General features: G+C 38.6%; 1 protein-coding gene and 1 long non-coding RNA gene across 3 annotated transcripts in view; both read right to left on the bottom strand.

The window, feature by feature from the left end:
* The window catches only part of LOC146471580 (uncharacterized), a 51,383-nt gene that overhangs the window by 32,879 nt on the left and 3,739 nt on the right, over positions 1 to 14,765 (bottom strand). Inside the window, exons 2-4 of the mRNA XM_085120158.1 lie at positions 12,117 to 12,313; positions 10,481 to 10,544; positions 9,892 to 10,040 (exon numbers count right to left, since the gene is read on the bottom strand). Coding sequence (XP_084976284.1) covers positions 9,892 to 10,040; positions 10,481 to 10,544; positions 12,117 to 12,313 — 410 coding nt within the window. The remainder of the gene's footprint in view (positions 1 to 9,891; positions 10,041 to 10,480; positions 10,545 to 12,116; positions 12,314 to 14,765) is intronic.
* On the bottom strand, positions 1,239 to 6,291 carry LOC146471581 (uncharacterized). Of its 2 annotated transcripts, none has more exons than XR_014866681.1 (3): positions 5,611 to 6,291; positions 3,381 to 3,649; positions 1,239 to 2,479 (listed from the first exon to the last, which is right to left on the bottom strand). It is a non-coding gene; the product is annotated as an uncharacterized LOC146471581 (long non-coding RNA). The 2 variants fall into 2 exon arrangements; XR_014866682.1 differs by having other exon boundaries at positions 3,407 to 3,649.

Below are 14,765 nucleotides of genomic sequence, written 5' to 3'. Positions count from 1 at the left end.
TGTCGGTTAAGTGTCCGTGGTCTCTCGACACTACACGTAATCCCAGGATGAAATGAGATGGCAGATCCACAGGACAAACGTTCACATTATACTGAGAAATAATTAAGACTTAGTTGACTTTGGTCACAATTAGCTTTGATTTATAGATGGAGGTAAGCACAGAAACAGAGAAATGAACTCATTTTTTTAGCTGTACCGTGGGACATTTGAACAGCTCGTTTGTCCAAGCCGTGGGGCATTTGCCGGTGTATTTTCAAAACTCCCTATAGCTAGTACCTGGGGATCCACCCGGGGGAGGGATGGGCATTCCTGGAAATGACTGACGCTAAAATAAGATATGATCTGATACAAAAATGATAAGAGCAATGCACCCCTTCCTAAAGAAAGACACGAAAAAGAAAAAAAAATGAAACACGCTCGGGATTCAAGCTAACTGCAATCAGTTTAGTCATTTGCTACCGCTTTATGACTTAGAACAGGGGCACCCAACGGCAGTTTTCTCTCAGATCCTTTGAAACGCTATTTCAGGCTATCTGGAGTGCCTTTAAAGCTCTATAGGTTCATTTTAGGCCGCGCTATAATATTTTTATCTGTTCGGTCGTTCTAGGGGAACTTGAGTCTTTTCGAAATTACTAGATCATCGTTTGTCACTTTCCCGAAAACCTTGGGTCTTATGTCCTTTCCGAAAATCTTAGCTGACGTTTTTTCGGTACCCGAAACGATATTTTTATCAATCCGAAAACACCAGGCCTTAAATTTCCCATATCATGAAAGTACGAGGTAAAAATTCCCTTTAGAAAATTGTAGGGGATTAAGGGCCTTCCGAACAGATACTTTACCGAAACGATCCGTTGGGTGCCCCTGTTAGAACGATCGGCCTACTTCGGATCGGTGTCACGGCTTACAGTAGGGTTGTTACCCGTGACGGCTACCGTAAATGTTATACGATTTTAAACTTTTTTTTAATTAAGCAGGAGCCCGATAAATAAACTGACTAATTTCACTTGTAATCTTGCTCTTTTCATGCCTCTCTGGAACGTATTTGGCTATGGAGTTAACTGGTAGCCTCGCTGAATTTTTAGAGGGAGACGGGGCGTATATTAGACACAGGGCGGTTATTAGGGAGAGGCGTTTTAAAACTGATGTTGAGATTTCAAGGTGGCCGGCGTTTATTAGAGTGTGCGTTAATAAGGTCATTTACGGTAAATGATAATGATATACACTACTCTGAAATTGAGTCAGTGGTACAAACTTTATTTGTCGAAACAGTAGGGCTACAGGTATAGAGTCAAGAGTCGTTTTCAATTATTATTTTTTTTTTAGAGCGGTCTAAAATGCTCAGTATTGAGCAACAGACCTACCCGGTAAATGAGAGTCAAGAAAACATTCTTAATCGTAAGAATGTAAAGGAAAATGTCCTGCTCGATGTTAAGTTAACGGAACGAGTTAATGTACTGAAATGCGTCACCATCCTCACTGACTGTATTCGAACTTACTTCATAACGTCCCGGTTTGAAAGTATTCTAGCAAATACATTTCCTTTTCCTTCGGAAACGGAGCCTTATTTAAACTTCTAAGTGTACTTGTTAATAGAATAGCAGTTGTAAGTTTAATTTATCGAAAGCTCCTGAAAGCTTGGTTGGGTATGCAAGATTGCGGTATTTTGAATTTTTGTAGAAACCAGTCCCACTCTGTAATGGTTACCCTCTCTAACATACCAATTGTAATTCTAAATTATTTTAGTAGTTTATTTGAAAAGTAATGCGTATTTGTTGATCATTGCTTTCATATTATTTGGTGGCTCCTAAAGGAGCCGTTTGTTTTGTGTGGTTTGTTTCTTCTATTCCCTCGGTCCATCGAGGTACAGACACGCTTTCAGGAGACGTTTGGCTGACCGTTGGTTTGCTTCAAACTAGTCCCACAAGTCGAACAGCTTTGCTTGTAATTCACGGTACTTGCAGCGCTGAATTCTCTTTAACTTTCTCTCAGATACAAGGCGGATCTGTAAGGCGGTAAATCGGGCTTCTCTGTGCAGGAGCTATACAAGTAGGTACAACGGTAGCTGTCCACGTCCAGAGGCTCGGCAGTTGAGGCCATGGTGCTAAGCCTCGACGTCGTTGTTGGTACGGACGGCTTTTTTGGAGACGGTCTAATCTGAGGGTCCCAAGGTGGTGCCATGGAGCCTGACCATTTCAAAGTGGAACGATCTGACTAATTGTTGAACGATCTGACTTTACTGTGTAACGATCTGACTTGGAATGATCTGACCATGGAACGATCTGACCGGATACCTATAGACCATGCCAGAGGCAAAAAACCGGCCCGGAAACATGTTCTCCAAACCAAGTGCATGGTCTGAAACTTCCCTGGAGTTTAGGAAGTGCTCTTATAATGCTTACAAAGAATACATTTAATAGTGTAACCCCAGCCTCAGTTTCAGGTGACTCTTTCTCATCAGCTGTAGTGCATTTGACCTTATCTGTTGACAAAATAAAGAGAAAGAAAGATCAATGACCAGAAACTTACAAATCCACCCATTTATCCAGGCTGGACGCTGCTCGCCACCGACTTAACCCTGACACACTTATTCACACAATAATGGTCACAGACTTGAATTGGGGGCTACTGAACATCAAATCCTGCATTGGTTAAGAGGACAATTCGAACCTGGAGCTTCCGGTTGACAATTTCAACCTTCTATTCCACTCGAACATGTTGTGATCTCAATAAACGGTGAACGGAAAGGTCGTATGTGATGCGTGACACTTGAAATTGTATATCTGGTTGGATTGATATTAAAATAAATATCAAAAAGTGTCAGTAATCACTCAGGTTAAAAAAACAAAACAAAACATATATTGTATGCCAGTAACTAGTGGATCCAGCAGAAAGTGAAGAAATGAAACCTAGGACCTCCGCATTACAAGTCCACCCAGCCTGATTTCCTTATTCAGATTCATCCAAGATGCCCTCATTCAATCAAAAATGGTCAAGCAGTTTTATTTGGCCCTACCAAATATCAAATCTAGCGTGTTCGGAGAACAACTTGGACCCGGGGCTTCCAGACGACAAGTCCAACCATCCATTCCACTGGCAATCTTTCCTCGGCTATGGGTGGGGAGAAGCCTGACAATTTGCAATAAGAAGTGGAGGAATGAAACCCAGAACTTCCCATACTAAATCCATCCACTTTAATAATCGAGCACGTTGCTTTTCACCACTCTGTGTTTTTTCCCTGCAATTCTTATTCCACTCGACCAGTTTGCTTGGCTTTGTACGCCATGCAACAAGTGTGTTGTTCCTCCCCTCTGGGTTAATTGTTCTCCGATCGTGTGCAAAGGAAAGTGGAAAATGTTCCTAATTCATGGGCTTCCACTTACATACAATCGATGACATTTTTACATACACACACAAAATCAAGCTCCAACTCGAAGTCCATATCTGTCGGAAGGTTCGTCCGCCAAGTCCTAAGGTTATGTCGTTTTCTATGGCTCTTACTGGTTTAAACACATCGGAAGCAGCTTTCTCCTTCACGTGAAGGGACTTGATTTGCGCTGCAATCAGTAAACGCTCCAACTGGCACGTTCGGTGTTTGTTCAACTGGGGACCAATCAGGAAGTGTCCGGTACTTTTCTGGGTAACTGTGGCTCTACAAAGCAATGATGACATTGTCAATTAGATTTAAATCATACACTGCCAGGCTCAGTAGTGAACACTGACATTCTCTCATTGGTCGCCAAATTTGCAGTTAAGGACGGTGCCTACTAATACCGAAGTATTTTTGTGTGGTTCATGTCTATGCGGGAGAAGCAGATTTTAGCAAGGGCTATTGGTATCCAAAAAGAAAATTGAAGGTATCTACGCATTTCTCAGAGATAATTAAGCAACAATAATTCAAAAAAACAATAAAATACAAAGCGATGTATGGCGTTTTTTTTCTCCATATTGAAGTTTGATTATTAATGAAATATGCATGGTTACCCCCAGTTTTCTTTTTGGATACAAAAGCACTTGTTAAGTTCTGCTTTCTCCGCATAATTTTAAACGGCGCAATAATAACCCTGTATTAGAAGGCACCAATCAAAGGAAACCCAAGTATCTCGAGATGCGCAGAACGTATGCGCAGTGACAACAGTAGGCACCGTCCTTAGGGTCAGTTGAACCAGGGTCTCTTGATATATTATGTATACTCCACTTTTAAGACTTATTCTGAAAGTGAAAATCTAACATTATTCTTTCACTAAGTTAAATAGCTCCCAAGTCTTTGAGTGCTTTAAAATGCATACTACAAAAGTGTGTTGTAATGTTGCCAAGACAAGTTATCAAGATTGACTGTTTGAGATGTAAGGGCCGCTGGTATAAATGGACCTTATAAATTGATGTTAAGTAGAAAATAATTAATTGTATGGTAGATGTGTTTGATTTCAGCCAGTGACACAGGCATACTTGGAAAAAGAAAATGGCAGTTCTTCTAACAGGAGTCGTACCTATGACCTTCCGATTACTAGATCGGTTGCTCTACCACTGAGCAATTGGAAACTCATTGGAGTTAAGGCCATTAAACTAGGTTCATGTGTCATTGTGGCGAATGTGACTGGGTTGGAGATTCGTATTGTTATGGAAACAAAGCACAAACAAAAAAGTATCTAGCCAAAAGTAAAACAATTTATTGAGCTAATGCCAATTAAAAGAAAATAAAAGAGGAAAAATGAGGCTAAATAAACTATTTAGGCAGTCTTTCCCCTTGGTGTACGTGACCTGTGGGAGGACCCTGGCCCATGGGGTGATTGTAGGGGCCGATCAGCATTTCTTGCATTTGCATTTGCCTTGCTTTTCTTATCGTTGTGGATCACTTAGTGCAAATCTTTTCGGATTCTGGCTCGCTCCCTCTTGGTGTAAGGTTGTAGGTAAGTATACTTTGGTCAGGTAAATATGATTTTCCACTGAATTCCTTTCAGTGAGACAGTGCTGGTTGGCTGGCTGCTGCATGGGTGGTTCCCTCTCGCAGGGTAGTCAGGAATACCTCCGTGCTCTGCCTGAACTGCGTCAGACCCCCTGCCAACAACTTAGGCACCACCCATCCCATGAATCTCCTGCAGCTCAGTGGCAGAGCGTCCAAACTAGTAATCGGAAGGTCTTAGGTTTGACTCCTGATAGAAGCACTTGGATTTCCTTTTTCCGAGTATACCTGTGTCATTCACTGAATAACACATCATTCTCATTTATTCACCAGGCTTAAAATATTTCATCACATTTATTTCATTGCACATATACCACACATTGACATTTCAATCCTGGCAGAATGCAGGATGTTTGTTAACCTGGTTTCATAGCCTTAGCTCCCACAAGTCTCTGGTAGATCAGTGGTACAGCGTCCGAACTAGTAATCAGCAGGCCTGATAGGAGCTCTCGGATTTCCTTTTTCCGCATATATGCAAGTGTGTCATTTACTAAATAATACATCATTCTCAAAATAGCTTGAATTCCACAGAATAATTTTTCTGAACTTGGTCACATTGATATGGCCAATATGACATTGCAAGTTTGAAAAACATTATCTTGAAACCGCATCTTAAAGCAATTAAGACTTTAACACTTAAAATCTCTTACCAAATTTCGATGGTAGCTAGACCTGTGACGCATGTCCATAGCTCATAGCTTTCCTTGCTGTTCACACCAAAAGTTTATCTTCCTTCTAGTTTCTGACAAACAATTCAAATAAAAGATGAGTAAAATATAATGATAATGATGATGATGATGATGATGATGAAAATAATAACAAACAACAAAAACAACAACAACAATAAAAATGAGAAGGAGAAGATAACGACAACGATGAAGATGAAGAAGAGGAAGTAGGATGCAGGTTTCACTACTAAATACTTACCTTTGAGAGTTCATTAACAACAACATTTTTTGTTTTGATTTTGTTTTTGTTTTTTTATTAATCATTTAACTTTTAATCAGGGATTAGCATTAATCGGCTTCAAAGCAACTGGACCCTGCAGGCTTCTTCTGATATTGAGTTACACGTGATGTGTAGACAGCATATCCTTCTTGCGCGCTTGATGGGTAAATAGGCATGTCTACCAGCTGCCTCCTGAAGGACTTGCTGTTGATGTATGTGTGATCTGCCAGCTACTGGGGGCTTGGATAAAGACAACAAATTTACAGTACTGCTATCACAACAAGTATGAATACTATTACTTCCCGTTTATCTCCCATCCTTGCCAAGGTGCGCACAAGGTTCTTCTTTTCCAAGCCAGGTGATACTGCATAGTGATCATAAAACCTCTACTTGTAAATCTCATGGCTAGATCCCCCTTCGTTGGCCAGCATCTAAGGAAATGAAAGTAATTGACAGAAATAGTTACATCAAGTACACTTGTGCAGACACAGGGCTGTCACTCAGTTTTTCGACCAGTCACAAGTTGCAGTGAACTTCTCACTCGTACCACTGTCTTGTTATTATTTTTTCCACATTCAGATACTTTGTTTTTATTTTGAGGGTTAGTATCATGGGCAGTGATGTTTTATTTTCTGGATGTGGACATCACACAAAAAAATTAAAAGGAGAGCTGAATTGGTGAATGGGTCACATCTGATCCCTAAACCTTAATTCAAGTATACAGTTCCAAGGGGTAGGCTTAACTCAGGTCTATTTTTTGATATCAAGTCGTCAGACCCCCAAAAGGGCATCACATTAGGTTAGGACTGGACCAAAAAAATCTGATGGCCCAAAAGATAGCCCCCAAAAAGTCAGGAGATAATTACCTTCTGCTAGTGTGATGAAGTCTTTATTTCCTTTTAACTGTACTGATAAACCTATTCTAAACTTATTTCATTGGTGATGTAATTATCTCTTTGTGGTCATTTCAAGCTTTTAATATCAATAGTTAATATTAATGTCAGTTTATCACAGTTATTTCATTTTTTACAATCTTAAGCTTTCTTATTACAAATACTTCAAACTGGATGACATACAAGCTTATAATTTATAAAAACATGGGAACTGGTCATAACAAGTTTGTTCAAAGAGGACCCACCCTGTCTGGGATGAGCAGAGGTTATTGAACATATCACCTTTTTTACGAACATTACTGACAAAATTTTATTGAAGAAATATTCAGCTAGCAAGAATCAGCATTGCTAGATAAACAAGAAAAGTAAGGTTTAAATCTCATTGTCATTTTTTACTGCTGGATAGACTGACTATGCAATAAAGATGCCATCTTTTGGTGTTGAGAAATGGGGCGGCAGGCAGAGACCACCATCTATTTTGTCGTTAATTGGTGGGTCCTGTTCAAGTATAGTAGTTTTGACCACTTCCCTAAAACAAATACTTTATTCCATAATAAATGTCTATGGCTTTCATTTCAATTCGTTCCTTAAATTAACTTCCTGACATTTTAAACTATAAATTATTTATTTATTACCATACATTACTTTTTTCTCATTCTTTTTCTCCTTTTACTGCCAACAACCTTTAAGTGCAAATATTTAATTTTGTTACTCAGCTAGATAATTAGCTCTTTAGTTATCCTGGGTAACTTTTACTAGTACCTGTTATCTTTTTCATTAAGTTTGTAAATATTAATTTTTCGTTTAAAAAAAGTAATATTTAGTTGTTGTTATTGTCCCTGATTAGCACTTCTTCAGTGCTAGAATTTGTACTCTTAAATAAAGGTTCATTCATTCAAACAGTAAACATTGTACATAAAGTACTTTTCAAGTACAATTCAAGATGAGCACGTCAGTGATATTGTTTGACATTTAGCCAACCTGAGTGGCCACCAAATTCAGATCAAGGGAGCGGGACAGTGTGCAAAGAAAGTAGTGTCTGACAGCCCGTGGCTAGTGGATTTTGCTGTCGGGCTAGCGAATTTTGTTCTTAACTTGCCTGACAGGCAAGTGAAGTTTTTGAAGAATTCATATGACAGAAGAACTGTGTAATCAATCCTGTACATCAAAATGTTTTTGGGGCTGGTTGAAATGACTTTTGGGCTTGTACGTGCTAGCTACAGGTTGCCCGAATGGCAAGCTGTAAAACTGACTTTCTTTGCACCCTGGGTTGGGAGCACACCACACCATCCCCCTCTCCATTTTTTGTTTAAATATCATTGTCAGTTTTTGTTTCTGTAAGGCTTTCAGCTCTTCAATTTTTTTATTTAGATTTAGATGACCTGTGATGTTGCCATGGCAACAAGGTTTTGGTAGACATGTTAAACTAAACATGCAGAACGTTCACATGAAATGCTGAATTATGTTTTGTCAGTGTTTTAGCTATTTTACTTTTCTGGCCTATTTTAGTAGCTCAACCTTTATATCATGTTCCTCCATTTCTAGATTAATTTTAAGTCAGCGGATTAAGACCTGTCTTACAAAGTAAACCAATGAGAGTCATCATGTACCTGTTTTATCAATAATTTGCAACAAAGGCTGGATTGTTAAATCTCAGGCTATACACAATATGAAATTTCCTATAAAATATCTTCACCTCAGTTCGCGATTTGTCACTAAATTTATTTTGCAAATTTGCTAAAGCTCTGGAAATCCGGGAACAACTGCAGAGGTGCCATATAATGTATGGGTGGGGGATCCAAATTTCAAAAATGGGACCAAATAAAATTCAAAGAAGCCTCTCCTGTCGATTATCTTCACTTCAGGCAACAATCAGTCAATCATCAAGTTTCCTTAGGCGACCAGCAGTTTGCAAATTTGAAAAAGCCTGGGAAATTCTGCAAAAAAGCTAAAAGGTACCAACTCAGATGAATGGGTGGGGGAAGTAGACTTTGAACAAACAATATTCAAGAAGCCATATTCCGGAGAGATATCTGCCCAACTTTGACTATGTACACAGTGACTCCCATGGTCAATAACAGCAAAAATGTGACTTAGTATCCTAATATTAAGCAAATTATGTCAATTATTTCATGCATTTTAAGTACTGTTTCAAAAACGAACAGCACCATATTTTATCATGTTTAAAAATTAGAGCACAAAGCAGAAGAATTTTTAGACTTGGTATTTGGTAACACCCTGCTGTGAGTCTTTTAGCAGCTTCAATAACTGCCACGGAGATATGTACATGTATATAATTTCCTTTCCATGGTTATGAAATATGTCAATCAATTATTGATTGATGTATTTCTGTTTTAAAATGTGATTGATTGAAAAATGCAAAACAAAAGCAGCCAAATTAAAAAAAGATGGTGAACTATGATTGTTATGCAAATTATTTCCAATCTTGTGAGACTAGGACACCATGCAGTCAACTGGTTTGGAAAATTGTGTTCCAAGATGCCACCAGCCAAAAGACGTTTTCGGCCTGTTAAAACTGTGGAAGAAGAGAGAAAGATGCTCGAGGACAGTATCCCCAAATTCACCCAAAGTGCCACTACATGTACCTTTAACATTTTTAAGGATTGAGTGGCAAATTGGGAGAGGGTCAACAAAGGCACAAGTTTGGAAAGCTGCTCACTTACAATAACTATTGACATATTAAAGAAAAAGTGCAGAGTTTGGACACAAATATTGTCAAGACAACAGAAGAATCCCTCAATTGTGTCTAAACAAGTTTGCGAATCATGGCATTTTGTTTGTTTGTTTCGTTTTTTGGCTGTCTTTGAATTGTTAATTTAAGGATGAATGTTTAATGTCAAATCTCATTGTTCATTTAAGTATTCTATATCAAAAATATTCGTCCTAATTAGCATTTTCATTGTGTCAGTCACTCAAGCCATTCCCCTGAGACTGAATTCAAAGCCCACCCCACACTTTCCAATTTGATGAATTTTACCAGGTATAAAGGTCTTAATGCATGTGATTAAGTTCATGTTCTCAATTGGACAATTTAAGCCTCGTCAATATTCTTGAATTCTAAAAGTATACCTCTTCCAAATTAATCAGAGTAGCATCATCATTTTCACATGCTCTCCGGCCAAAAGATGGTTCCAAAACAGCCACGTGGTTAATTGAATGTGCAGAGTCTCCCAATCTTGCAAAAGGCCAGCTATGGTGGGAAGTGGCCAGGAGCCGACCTGTGAAAATAGTAAAAAAAATTAGAATAAAACAAACACTATAAAATGGAGTGTGTAGTAGTCAATCATTATCAGGAAGTTCAGATAGCAAATAAAATGCCCACCACATTGCACACAAATGTCTGTTAAAAAGCATTACAAAGACAAGAGTCAATATCACATTAAACATTTTCACCTACATTTACTAGATGGAAGTCGATCTGTCTACATTGTAATTTGCTCAGCTCATAAGTTGCAGATCTTAATTAAATTAAGTGCTCAAAGATGACAAAATCATTGGGTTAATTGGCCCTTAACTGAAGGGCTTATGTTCAACATTGAAAGTCTTGCGCACCACATGCGTGAACAATAAGGCAAAAGTTTTGATAGGTGGCAAATTTGTACGTGTAGGTCATTAGTCAATTAAGAACTAAGAATGATTTATTTGTACTGTAGCTCACCGTCCTGATGGTCCTGTGAGTCATCTTGCCCACGGCCAACAGCACCAGAGCTTTCACTGCTTTGCTAATAATTAGCAAAAGATGGCATTAATAAGTTATACCCACCACGTTCATTTGGAGCCATGTTCACCCTCACGTGTATGAGGGAACAGAAGGGCACCATTCCCCCTCTCCACTATCATTGGAAATATCACTGTCAACTTTTAATTTTTGGCAGGCTTTTAGGCTTCCAGGAAGAAGGTGACACTCCAGAATAAGTCATGTGTCTTTTAATCCAATTAAAAGTAAACACTTGGTTCAGTAAATCACCATTTTTGAGCTTCTAAAGTGTATCAAATCCATATAAAATTCCTCTCAAAAAAACAAATTGGGCAAAGCCATTTTGAATGGCAGTTAGTAGCCTGGCCACTTCTTCATGACACTGCGCTGTTCTGTCCAACAAGACTGCAGGTACAGAACATGTATCTCAAATGGTGATGTGACATTTCATCATTTGCGTCTAAAAAGCAAAGGCTTAAAAGAATTTACATGACTTTACCAGCTACACCACGAAAAGATATTTGGGCTACCAAAGAAACTTCAAAATGTGTATGTGACTGTGTGCAGTGAAAATTTCAGTGAAGACTCCTTTGATTACCAGTATGTGATACAAATTTGAGCTGATTGATGGAATGTCTCAAAGAAGGTCTCTAAAAAAAGATACAGAATATATTATTCCACATGCAGAATATTCTCTCGGATGGAACTAGCTCACAAAAACAGAGTCAAGGTGCTCAGGCTACACCATTAGTGTTGACCAAAATGGTGGTGATCAATTTGAATTTTGAGCTAAGTCTGAGACAATCAAACAGACACACTTTTGGAAGCCCAAACAATGGCGAGGTCAGCTCAACGTGTTTAATTTTTATTCTATTAAAATGTCTCTTATATCAAGCTAAATAACCATGCAACCATATTTCTTCACAACAGAAAAGCATGAGAATCATGCACTGTAAAAATAATGAAAAGCAATTTGGATTACCAATTCAAATTCATATGAAAATCCTCTACTCTATGGTTAACTTATATCTCTACAACGTTTCCCAAACCATTTAAGCCCTAACAGTGATGAGCATCAAATTTCTGCTTGTAATAGCAATGCTTATATAACCCTTGAGGTCATGAGAATTAAGGATATGATCACCTAAGGTGAATTTTCTTGATATTTTAATATTAAATCTCTGTCTCCCCAGTATTTTTTATAAGAAACGAGGACAAGATAGGAGAATTAAATTTTGTCCATTGATATTGGGGGTCAAAGGGTAAAGAGCTGGGTTGTTATTTCCTTCTCTGCACACCTTAATTGAGTTCAACATAGAAAGAGCGCTCTCCTAATAGATTGGAGTCAAGATTGCATGGGAAAATGTTGATCAAATAAATGGACCTTGGGGTGCATACCTGGCATCCCTCACAGGTTTTGTAGGGGTAGATGACATCATCACCAACTTGGCAATGGAGAGAGCTAGGGCCCAGTGACATCAAACTGACTCCCCAAATCTTTGTAGTCCCATGGTCAATCACAGCAGAAATTTGACTGGGTCTAACACTACAAAACCATTACTTTTTTTTTTAATTCCTTATTTCTAAAATTAAGTACCTGTTCTAAATTGATAAGAGTAGCATCATCATTGCTTGATGGCATCGAGGCAGATGAAGACTCTGAAACAGCCACCAGGTTAGGCAATGTTGAGTCAGGTAACACAACAAGTGGCCAGCTGCGATCAATGACAACTTCTCCCGGTGGAAATCCAAATTCATGTGGCCAAGGATGGTAGCGGGAGGGCAGCACCAAAACTTTTAAAATAGACAACAAATTAATCAATAAGATAAGAGGGAAACACTTTGAAATTGAGGGCACGATAGTACATCATTATCAGCAACTTCAAATAGTAAGTAAAATCTAGTTTTATCAACAGTTTTAGTGTTACTGTCAGAGAAAACCAGGCAGGAGCAAAAGATTGGGGTCCGCCTTTGACCTCCACTTTTTACCACATAAAAACCAGGGCTTTCAGCAGTATTTGAGAGTACCGGATCCATCCTGAAAAGCACCGGATGGAGAGGTTCATGTCGTGTGTTTGGTACTTGGCTTGCCAAGGAGGTAGGGGCATATGCTCCCTCGGAAAATGTTGAGATTGCACACTCTGAAACCAGAGAGGCAGTTTTCCAGCCCTGGATTGTACATGTTATACAATTGTACGTCTCGTCAATTCTTGAAATAATTTATGATAAGAAATCCTTTGTCTTGGCCATGTTTTTGGGAGATAGTGAAATGTTTTTCAATTGCCCTTTAGTGGATAGCGAATATTGTAAATCTGGTGTCCTGGGACTGGGACATCAAGTTCCTCATCAGAACCAAAGCCCAAATCATCATATAGCAAGTAACCTGACTTTTAGTCCTGATATATAGATAAATTGTTTATTAAAAAACCAACTTGCAGCTATAAGCTGAATTACTTGTGTTACATACAGCATGTTTAAAATTTCAAACTATAAGAATCTTAACTACACTAGTAACAATTTCCTATTTACAAATTCAAAGTGCATTATGAAAGTGTCTCTAAACCTCTTTGTTTTCACATTCAGGATTGAAAACAATTACGCCTAGTCCTAAAATCCTGAAGTATTTATCCCGTTATCTCAACATATTTTTAATGACATAAGTTTTCCACGTGCATATTTTGTTGGTGGTTTTGTGTGAAGCTGCAAGACATCATCAAAGGAGACAACGACAGGCCTATAATTGTTATAAAACCCATATTTTGATTTAATATACCCAGTTACTTTCCATATATGGGCCATATATGGCTCTCATTTTCCCCATATTATTACCATATCATTGGTTTGGTAAGGGTATGCAGACTCCCTTTGTGGTTTCTGGTTGTGATGCATTTTAACCTTTTTTCAAATTTTCGATCTAACAAAATGATCTAGCCCGGAGATTTTTATTTACATGTAGATACATATTTTTCAGCAACGGCTGATTTTGTATTAAAATCCAGTTCTTCATTAATGCTTGTTTAAATGCATTGATGGTTAAAAAGTAATGACAAATGGCAATATTTTCTTGAGAGTTTTTTGTTTTGTTGGAGTGCCGAGTTTCTACAGGCAAAGGTGACTCCTGTCAGTGATATCTCTATAAAATTGATTGGATAGCCACATGATCTCAGCCTGACAACTTATGTTGACAGCGCTAACTCCAATTGTCAGATGGCCAGCTTCTCATGCTAATTTAAGCTGGGAATTTTAAACTTGCAAGCCAGCGAAACGAAAGCTTCTTCAACAGTGCGGGAAATCCCTATATTTAAGGATAGTTGTGATGTCATGGAACCATTGTTCTCGAGGAAAATGGCGGACGCATCGCAAAATGAATGGAGTTCCTTGTTCCCAGACTCTTTATGCCCTAATCAAGGACTTTCCATGAATAATACACGACGTATTTAGCTTTGCTGGGTTCGGTTGCCATATTGGAATTCCCTTGTGGCGATTTGAAAGGACTTTGCGACTTTTTTTGTCCGTTGAACATAGAGATGTAGGCCCGTTTTTGTCCCACTTTTCAAGGTTGGTGAGCAATTTTCGTGCTATTTTTGTATTAAAAGATTTTTTATGAAGTTCTAGATAATTTTCCTCGATTGTTATATCGATAAACTTCTATCATGTTGAATGTGGGGATGGTAGACAACCTAGATTTTTGGTAGACAAATTTTGAAGTTCGAGGTCCCAAACACCGGTCTGCACCCCGTAATTCCATGTAGATCCTGTAGATCGCAGTGTTATAATTTTTCGCAGTAATACATGCTTACGGGTTTCTGCCTTTTTCTTTTTTGGTCCTATCAGGCTATGGAAATCCATATCCAAAATATCACTTCACTGTGTCGAATTTGCAGCAGCAACATCGTGGATCAAACACGAAAAGTGGACGCTGGAGACTTTGCAACTGAAGTCCAACAAATTTGGGGCGCATCTGTGCTGTTGGATTCCCAAAATGTCCATCCACAGTTTATCTGTGTGAAATGTCGACTGATCTGTGGGAACAAGAATTATCTTGATGGGAGTTTAAAGACAAGAACAGTCCGGCAGACTTGGCTCCCTCATGATGTTAATTGCACAGTTTGTGGTGTGCAAACTGTTAAGAGGGGAAGGCCATCAAACCAAAGAGGCTGAAATTAAGTGAAACAGTCCTACTGAGCATATGGACGTCAAGGTTAGAAGGAGAGAAGAAAAATATGACCAATGACGTCTTTGGGTA

Source organism: Pavona decussata, unplaced genomic scaffold, assembly GCF_977016875.1.
Source record: "Pavona decussata unplaced genomic scaffold, jaPavDecu1.1 SCAFFOLD_102, whole genome shotgun sequence".
NCBI classification, from domain to species: domain Eukaryota; kingdom Metazoa; phylum Cnidaria; class Anthozoa; order Scleractinia; family Agariciidae; genus Pavona; species Pavona decussata.
Note: the sequence above shows the minus strand (reverse complement) of the source record. Positions and strands in the feature narration are given on the sequence as shown.